General features: G+C 46.7%; 1 protein-coding gene across 1 annotated transcript in view; it reads right to left on the bottom strand.

The window, feature by feature from the left end:
- Positions 1–8608, bottom strand: part of Dnajc11 (DnaJ heat shock protein family (Hsp40) member C11) — a 57158-nt gene extending 48550 nt beyond the window's left edge. Inside the window, exon 1 of the mRNA XM_052718708.1 lies at positions 8482–8608. Within this exon, the coding sequence (XP_052574668.1) occupies positions 8482–8553 (72 nt within the window). The 5' untranslated portion in view covers positions 8554–8608. The remainder of the gene's footprint in view (positions 1–8481) is intronic.
- Between the last annotated feature and the right edge of the window lie 1205 nt (positions 8609–9813).

Here is a 9813-nt window from a genome sequence, read left to right on the forward strand (position 1 = left end):
ACCTCAGGTGACTGTCCAGACAGCTGGCTGTTTTTGTCAACTCACAAATTTTTTGGAAGTTGCTTGCATGCACTTCCTGTTTTTATTTTTGTTAGCTAATATTATTTCCTTCTTGGGTCTCTGAGGGAGTTGAAGATTAGTTAGTTATAATTGAAGGTTAGTTAGTTATAGTTGAAGATTAATTAGGATACATTTTGGACTTACCAAAATAGGATAGATAATGAAATTATTTTCTCTGAATTTGTCAAATACAAATGGACTAGACATTGTTTAGGTATTTATTACTTGTATATATTGTATATAGTTATTGTACTTTTGTATATAGTTTTTCTTATATTAGTTATAAGCTTTTTCTTTTTTTTCCTTTTTATTAAAATAGAAAAGGGGAAATATGGTGATATTTTATTTGTATTAAAATGTTATTTGTATGTTAATAAATAAAGTTGCCCGGGGGTCAGAGCTATTAATTAGCAAGTCATAGGAAAGCAGGGCAGTGGTAGCGTACGCTTGTAATTCCAGCACTTGGTAGGCAGAGCTGGGTAAGTCTCTGTGTGTTCAGGGATACAGCCATTATTGGATACACATGCCTTTAATCTTAATACCAATCATGGAAAACCTGGAGGCCTATACAGACAGGCCGTGAGGAGGCGGTCATGTGGTTGGGTTTACAACCAATGAGAAGGCAGGACAGGAACTCTATATAAAGACTTTAACACAGGGGTAGCTCTGGTTCGGAGAGGTAGGACCACCGCAGGAGGAAGGGTAAGGTTTTAGCTCTTAGCTCTGACCTCTTGGCTTTCTTCTTTGCATTGGTTCTGTGTTTCTTATTTAATAAGAAGGTTGGATACATCTACACACACATACATGCATGCATGCATGCCAGCTGGCCTTACCCTCACAGCAATCCTCAATCTGACTCAAGTACTGGGATCACAGGTACACACTATCACACCTAGCCACCTCTCTGCACAGCTCAGGCTGACTCTGACTCCCCTGTGCTGGGATTCTGAGGTGTGACACCATACCTAACTCTCTACAAGGCAGGCAGACTGGCTTATGAAGAGCCATATGCCCATCTCCACAAGAAGTATAGGATAGGCACTACACTTCTTTGCCTTGCAGACTGTAAAACTGCCTGACCTTAAGGATGAAGAAAGATGTTTAGACAGGGCAAGTTGTCTCCCCAGCTGAGGATGCCTTACATCACACTTGACCCCATGCTGGAAACTGTCTTCATTAAAGCCAGCTTGCCGCACACCCTTTGAGGCTCAATTGCGATCTGTGGCCACTTCAAGACATCACCAACAAGTGCACAGAAGAATTCAACCTGCAAAGTGCTGGGCCACACCATCAGACACCCTTTTATGTGTCTGAGCTCATCGCCAAGGCCAGGGGTCTAGTGGACATAACCACATGTCACATGTCTTTGGAAGTCTGCCTCCTCCAGTCATTTCAAGACTTGGATCAGGAAACCTAAGAGCTAGGGAGAGAAACAGTCAAACCATGAAGGAGAAAATGATCAAGGTAGCTAAACAGATTGACCAAACATACAAACCTCTGCCTGACAAATAAACTGTGTGGCTCTGGGTCCTACTTAACAGTTAGAGGAACCCACTGAACTCCTGAGACATAATACCCTCAAGACGGCAACACAAACTCTCAAAAACATGACCAGGTAATCAGTAACGACAAAATTCTAAATAAAAAATAAAATTCTCTGGGCCCAGTAACACAAGCCTGAAGTCCCAGCTACTTTGGAAGCTGAGGCAGGAGGATCAAGCACAGCTGGAAAGCTTGCTAAGAGCCTATCTAAAACTAAAAAGAGGACATGGCTTAGGGGTAGTTCAGTGGTAGAGACACACTGGGTTCAATGCCCAGAACTGGAAAAGTTGGCTTAAAAAAATTGTTTTTAGGGCTGGAGAGATGACTCAGAGGTTAAGAGCACTCACTGGCTGTTCTTCCAGAAGTCCTGAGTTCAATTCCCAGCACCACATGGTGGCTCCCAACCATCTGTAATGAGATCTGGCGCCCTCTTCTGGCATGAGGCGGAACACTGTATACATAATAAATAAATCTTTAAAAAAAAAAGATATTAAAAAAATTGTTTTTAAAGGCAGGACACATGTGACCTTTAAAGTTCATGGACAGAGGGGAATCCTGTTCTCCAGCAGACTTCTGCTCAGAGCAAATGGACCAAGGGGCAGAAACCACCTTAGGCCATTCCAAGGACAAAGGAAACCCCTCCCTATGTGACCCAACTTGGGTTTCATTATTCCTCCTGGTCATGCCTCCATGTTACTCTGGTGCCTTGAGACACTGCTACCAACAGGGCACGGTCTTTTGAGACATGTTGCAGATCTCTCATGGAACTCCTGGGTTCCAGCAAAACTGATGGTTCAGATCCTATTTCCCCTTAGGAATTTATCTGGCCAGTTCACTCCTGCTCCACCCCGCCCACCCAGGCACGCTCCCAGCAGTTCATCTGTTTTAGCCTGGCATTTTCCTTTGGGCGAATTCTCTGGTTTCTACTCCCGGGGAGGACACACTGTACACTCCTGACACATAGGAGTAGTTCCCACAGTTCAAGAGCCTTAAGGTGGCTGCTCCTTTCAGAGTGGAATCAGTATGGCCCTTACAGCAGCAACATTCCCAGTGGCCGCCTCTTTTAGCAATGTGTACCTGCTCCTCTTCAAAACGGGTACAATTTATTAATCTGTTTGCTGTTTTAAATCCTTAAACAGAAGAGGTATAAATGAAATAAGTAAAATTAAAACACTTAACCGAAGTAAACACCAAACTCCACGGCTCAGCAAGGCATGCTGCCCACAGGTTCATATCTTATTTTTTATTGTTTTATTAGCAAATATACAACAGACAGACACACACACACACACACACACACACACACACACACACTTTCAATCGAAATCTCTTTGAGAGAAAAGGAAAGTGTTTAGCTGCATAATACAAAACCAGAGTAAAAAAATTTCAAGAACCTATTACTGAAGTGCTCAAAGCAGGAAGGTATTAACTGGCATATGGTTCATTTAATGAAGTAAATTTAACTTTGTATTGTTGGCTAATTACACCAAGATGACATTGAACCTGGCCAAGCATCCTCCATGGCTCTCTCCCAACTCCATAGGCAGCCTCTCCTAGCCACCCCCATGCTCCTCACTTCCTCTCATCTTGCCCATCTCTTCAGAGCATCTTTGGGTCCCTCTCTATCTCAGACTCCAATTTCTAGTTTACCCTCTGTGGTACATTTTGTGCTCATGCTCAACTTCCAGCAGAACCACCCACCCCAAGTCAACTCTGCAGGAAGCACCATTCAGAAGGACAGCAATGCCGTTTAAAAAGAATAAACTCAGCATTTTGAACAGTACAGAAAGCTCTGGGCACTCAGAACCTAATGCTTGGTATACACTCGGGCACAACCTCTCTCTTGCTGTGGCACTGGAGATAGAGCCCAGTCCTTGTGCACACAGGGCGGGTACTCCCTCTACCACCAAGCCACATACCCAGCACTGATTTTTGGTGGTACAGCGGATGAACAACTTAGCATAAGGCACACTAAGGCTGTCTATGGACACACTTTTTTTTTTTGGTCTTTTGAAATAAGGTCTCACGTGGCCCAGAGTCTCCTCAACCTCACTATAGAGACAACATGGACCTTGAACTCCTGACCTCCAAATGCTGAGATCAGAGGTGTGCTTCACCATGTGTATGTCTTCACAATTAGCAGACCCTCACCCCATCAAAAGCTGATAAATACTAACTGGATATCTATTTATGTTAGGCACCTTACACAAACTACCCACACAACAATGTGCACCACACATCGCTAGTTTACAGAAAGTGTTTAATACATGTTATTATCATCTGTTAGCTACTCTATTTATTTGAGACAGGGTCTCACTCTGTAGCCTTGGCTATCCTATGTAGGACAGGCTGGTCTGTTTCTGCCTCTGGAGAGTTGGAGTTAAAGGCATGTGCCACTATGCCCAGCCTGTTAAGTTACATGTTTGTATCAAAAAAAAAAAAAAAAAAAAGAGTGGCAGCCAGGCAGTGGTGGCACACACCTTTAATCCCAGCATTCAGGAGGCAGAGCCAGGTGGATCTCTATGAGTTCGAGGCCAGCCTGGTCTACAGAGCAAGATCCAGGACAGGCACCAAAACTACACAGGGAAACTCTGTCTTGAAAAACTAAAAAACGAAAACCAAAAACAAAACCCCCGCAAGAGTGGCATGTAAGACAGTTCAGCAGGTAAAGGAGCTTGATGTCAAATCTAATGACCTGTGTTCTCACTTGATGAAAAGACAGAACTGACACACAGAAATTGTCCTCAGACCTCCACATGTACTCCACAACACACATGTATACATACAATAACCAATACATGTAATTAAAAATAAAAATAAAATGGCAGAAAGGTTAAGCAGAGCAACAGAACTCCCAACAAAAACAGCAGGGGAACACAGGGTAGCCACTCCAAAAGCCACACTTCCCAGGTTCCTCTAGCTTCAAAGGCTCAGGTACAGCACTGTTATGTCCAAGGCTAAGCACTTGCAGGTGAGCGGCAGCAGGCAGAATGGGCTGTAATTCCTGGTCCTCAGCCTCTTGGCTTACAGGTTGACATAAAGAATTCTGGTTGTGGACAGCCAGGCCTGACCCTACATGCCCAGTGTAAGTACTTACTCATAATCACTACTATGAATGTTACACTTTGAACATAATGTACATGAGACAATCAAAAGAGTCAACCCCAGACTCTATACTTACCTCATGAAGAGGAGAAACCCATATGGCAGAAGGAGAGAACCAACTCCTGCAGGTCATCCTCTGACCTTCACACCAACACCAAAGCACACGTAGACACAGTAAATAAACGTTACCAAAAAAAAAAACCAACCCAAAACAACCCCAAAACAATCCCCCCCCCCCCCCCCCGACTAAAACCTCCAGACAGCCTTGAAAAAGAGGTTGGCTGATCTAAAGTAATTAAGACCAGTGAGGGTTTGTTTTAGACAGGGTCTTGTTATGTATATAGCCCTGGCTGGTTTTGAACTCATAATAATCTTACTGCTTGGCTAAAATGAAATTCTTTCAAGTGTAATAAGACAGTGATAAGGAAAGAATCAGACTACATTATTTAGGAATAAATTAGATTTAAACCATATCAGTTAAGAGTTCTATAAAAATCAGCCACAGAAATAGCTCAACGGTTAAGTGCACTTACTGTTCGTGAAGAAGACCAGGGTTCAGTTCCCAGTACCTCATGGTAGCTCAACTATCCACAGGAATGCAAGTGCTGAACATACATACACTCATGCATAACACCCATACAAATCTAAAAAAAAAAATTTCCACAAAAAGCTTAAGGATCAATAAATCAAAGGTAATTTGCTGTCAAGGAATCCATTCTCCAAAGAGTTTGGAAAAACTGTCCCAGACAGCAGATGAGTTCAATTTTAGTCCCGATCATGCATCCAACAACACAAAACCACAAAGTCAACCTGGTTTTGGTGAGCTTAGTCACTGGTAAATCACCACAGATAAGGGCACCACTCGACACTAAAGAAAGGGGCCTCACTGGGGCCATGGGTTTTGTTTACAGCAGGATCTGGTGGTCCTGGCTAGCCAGCTACCTCCTGGAACAGAAATTCAAAGATACAGTGTACAGTTTAAAACCTGAGAAGGGAGATTCTTAGGAGATTTTTGGCATTTCTTCATTATTTTAGTTGTTTAATTCTCTTATTCATCTAATTTTTACTTCACTTTTTTGAGACATGGTCTCATGTAGCCCAGGCTGGTCTCAAACTTACTGTGTAGCTGAGGATGACTTTGAGCATCCAAACTTTCTGCTTCTACTCTCAAGTGCCACCATGCCCAATTTGTGCAGTGAATGCAGTATCTGGTAATAGAACATGGGTCCATGCACGTTAGACAAACACTACCAACTGAACTCCACCCCAGCACAGTGCTTCTAACCTGCCAACAGAACGTCCTGTTCTGGAGAGATGCCTCCACTTGTGACTTCTAAGGAAAGGCTGAACTGGATGGAACACTGAGCATTTTGAAGATGCCCTCTGAAGGTGCTTCCAAGTGCTGGTGGGAAGAGGAGTGTCCTCCTACGGTACACTTAACTAGGGTCAGAACTGACAGCAGATAGAGCAGCTGCTTAGACACTCTTCTAACACACACACACACACACACACACACACACACCAAAAAAAAAAAATTAAGCTTCCTTCTGTTTTGTTCTTCAGCTAAAGCATGTTATTTTAACTTAGAGTTTGAAAAAACAAACAAAAACTTGTAGTAAACACCAGTGTTCTCATCTTTAAAGCCTTCTTTCCAGTAGAAGCCCAAGCCACAAAGTCAGGCACTCAACACTGTTGACAAAAACAGCACCAGGCAGGCTTGCTTGGTGAGGACTTCATCTACGGCTATAAACAAGGGAGTGCCACACTCACTGGCAGAGGTAAAGCATTCCTTTAAAAGAAGTGTTTATTTGGCTCCTATCCCAGGCTAATAGCAATGAAAGGCCCTAAAATCCCAGAGGGTTCAAATGTCCTTCTGAACACCTACAGCTACCTAGGTTCAGTAGATCTGGCACACAGGTAAACGGCTGTTCAACTACTAACCACTCAGTCCAGTTAGGAGTGTGAGGGGTTTAAAACAAACAACAACTGAATCCCAGAAAAACTAGCTTCTTTTAACACTTTGCTTCCTCAAGAACCTGGATATGGCCATGCATCATGGCTCTTGAGCCTTTAATCCTAGCACCTGAGAGGCAGAGGTAGGTGATCTCTGTGAGTTCAAGGGCAGCCTGCTCTACACAATGAGTTCTAGGCCAGCCAGGGCTACACAGTGAGACCCTGTAAAAATAAAACATAACAACCCAGGGTAAAATTTATAGCTTCATTCAACTGCTAAGTGACTAAGAGTTAAAGGAACAATTTGTTCAAAGTCTGAGGGCTGTTCAGCTATAAATCCAGGTGCCTCGCTGTAGTTTAACCTGAAAGTCCTGGAGACATTGCATGGAGTGTTTCTATAGTAAGCAGTGGTTGATACAGCTGAGAAATGCATACTCAGGGTGTCCAAGAGCATTGTATCAGAACAAAGAGCTTTGTAGTATGTGGACTGGTAAACTGAGGCAGCAGCACAGTTTCAAGAACCGGATTTCTGGAGTTGGAATGCCCAGGGATGAATGACATCTGTCTGTTCCCTCGAACAGACATAATGAATTGTTGCCACGCACACCTTTGGTCCTAGCACTCGGGAGGCAGAGGCAGGTGGATCCCTGTGAGTTCAAGGCCAGCCTGGTCTAGATCAAGTTCCAGGACAGCCAGGGTTACAGAGAAACCCTGTCCCCTTCCCCCGCCAAAAGGTAAATAAATAAGTAAAATAGTGGATTGTTATGAGGACAGCTATGACAATTTGATGAGGCACCAACCTCATTTAGAGTTCTTTCAGCAGGTGGCAGCGCACAAAACAAGCATTCAAAAAGACGCTGATTATTAGCACAAAGACCAGCTTTGCTGAGGATAGTCCTGTTCGGTTACTTTGATCACTACCAGAAAATCTGAAAGATAGGATTGTCCGGCAGGGCTGGACCTAGCAGCATAGACATTTCTAACGGACCCTATGACCCGACCTTGGAAGCCTTTTCGGAAACCCTTCTCTGACATATCTCAACTGCCGACTAGCCATTTCGAATGAGAACCTACGAGAAATGTACATGTGTCAGACACTGCGGGCCTCTCGGGTTACTTTTTATTCTCGAGGTGACAGCGTGAACACACTTGACCTGGACGCTGAAGTCCCAGTCTGAGCGCCGTTGCCTCTCTGGCCTAGCACTTCTTGCTCACCCTCGGCCCCTTGAGTCGAAGCTGGGGAGGTCCTGCTTTCTAATTTCTGGGCGGTGGCTCAAGGGGACGAAGGAGGGCACGAAACGCTAGTGTCTGAGGCAGATCCAACTTCAGTGGCACCAGAGACTTAAGGGTTCGACTGAGTTCCAGGGAGGCTCCCAGGTGGCTTTGACCTTGGTGTCTCAGGACTCAGTCTGCCCACTTGCTGGCTCAGGCCGCTGACCCTAACCTCTCGTCTCAGGCAGGTGTGTGTAGGGGGAGCGCGGGACCGGGTCGCGAGGACCTGGGAACCCCAATGTAGCGGCTTCCCCGGGGCCCTTGTCCCCCCTCCGGCAAGTGCGTGGGCTCGGGCTCGGCCGGGACACGGTGCACGCCACGCAAGGACCGCGGAGAGCCGGGCAGACGCTGCACCTGCGCCAGGACGCGAGGGTCGCGACGGTGCGGGCCGCTCGACGGCGGGCGGGCGCACACGGCAGCGGGGTCACGCGGCCTCTGAACCGGGCCGCGGCCTCCCCGGGGCGGCTGCGGGGCCAGAGCCGCCCGTCCGACCCTCCAGAACCATGGGGCCCGGCGTCAGCCCCGCCGACGCCGCGCCGCGGGCCTCACCTCCCTGCGCACGTTCAGCAGCGAGTAGTAGTCTTCATTGTCCAGCTCCTCCTCGCTCAAGGCCGTCGCCATCTTCGCAACCTTTCACCCCGCCAAACCGGCGAGGCCGTACTCAAGAAGGTTCGGCGCTGCGCGGCGCTCCCCGGGCGGCTCCCGCTCGCACCACAGCGGCCCCTGGCGGCCCGGAGCCGCATGGCAGCCCGCGGGAACGCGCCTGCGCACTACGCCCCCGTGCGGCCGAGGCCGGAAGCTAGGAGGCGGTGGGGGACCTTGCTTGTCCAAGCCAGCAGGCGCGCGCGCGCGCGCGCGTGTGTGTGTGTGTGTGTGTGTGTGTGTGTGTGTGTGTGTGTGTGTGTGTGTGTGTGTGTGTGTGTGTGTGTGTGTCTGTGTGTGTGTCTGTGTGTCTGTGTCTGTGTGTCTGTGCGCCAGACACACCACACACACACACACACACACACACACACACACACACACACACACACACACACACACACACACGAGGCTGTTATCCTCCTCGGGTTCTGGGTGGCCCCGAACCAGGGATGCCGCCAGCTCCCTCCCTTGGTTTGGTGTTTGTTGCCAGACCACCCAGAGCCCAGGCATTCATCTCACCTGGCTCACACCCATGGATGCTGCTCATGGACCCACCTGCTGACTTACGTGTGCTCAAGATACCTAAAATGATTGCCTACACCATTCTTGGTTCACAGAAGCCTTCCTTCCTGTTCAGAGAATAGGTCGCCTCCGTAGCCTTTTTTTTTTCTTCTTTTTTTTAATGCGTTGCCCTAAATTTAGGAGCACCTGACCATTTTTTTCTGCTGTGTAAATGAGGAGGCAATATCCACTTGGTTCTTAATTGTGTCTGGCATGCATATATACCTGGGGTTCCTACCTCAGAGCCACTCTGCTGTAAATTTCTCCCGTATAATTTAGCAGTGGAGTCTAATTGATTTCAACCTGGTGCCTGCTGTTTGGTGCATTATTAAAAACGTCTTGGTTACAATAATCTAAATAATTTAAATGTCTTTGAAACGATGTTATCAAGTGGTGGGCAATGGCTTAGGCTCTCCCACCTGTTGGTTCACATGACCTGTCTTTTCTCAGGGTCTTTGTGGTTCCTCTCCACAGCCATCCGTTTGCCCTTCATAAGCTGGTATCCTGGGAAACCCTAGCACCTGTCTGTAGATAGGAGAGGTTGGTTTCTTTCTCTTCTTAATTTTTGGCCAGATGTGCACCATCTGGGCCTGTGTAGCGTCCCTTCCGAGTTGCCCGCTTCTCTTAGGATCTTCTGGCTGGAGACGTCTAGGTGTGCAGAGTCAGCCTGCAGTAGGC

This window comes from Peromyscus californicus, unplaced genomic scaffold (genome assembly GCF_007827085.1).
Source record: "Peromyscus californicus insignis strain IS unplaced genomic scaffold, ASM782708v3 Scaffold_5__1_contigs__length_169319896, whole genome shotgun sequence".
NCBI lineage: Eukaryota > Metazoa > Chordata > Mammalia > Rodentia > Cricetidae > Peromyscus > Peromyscus californicus.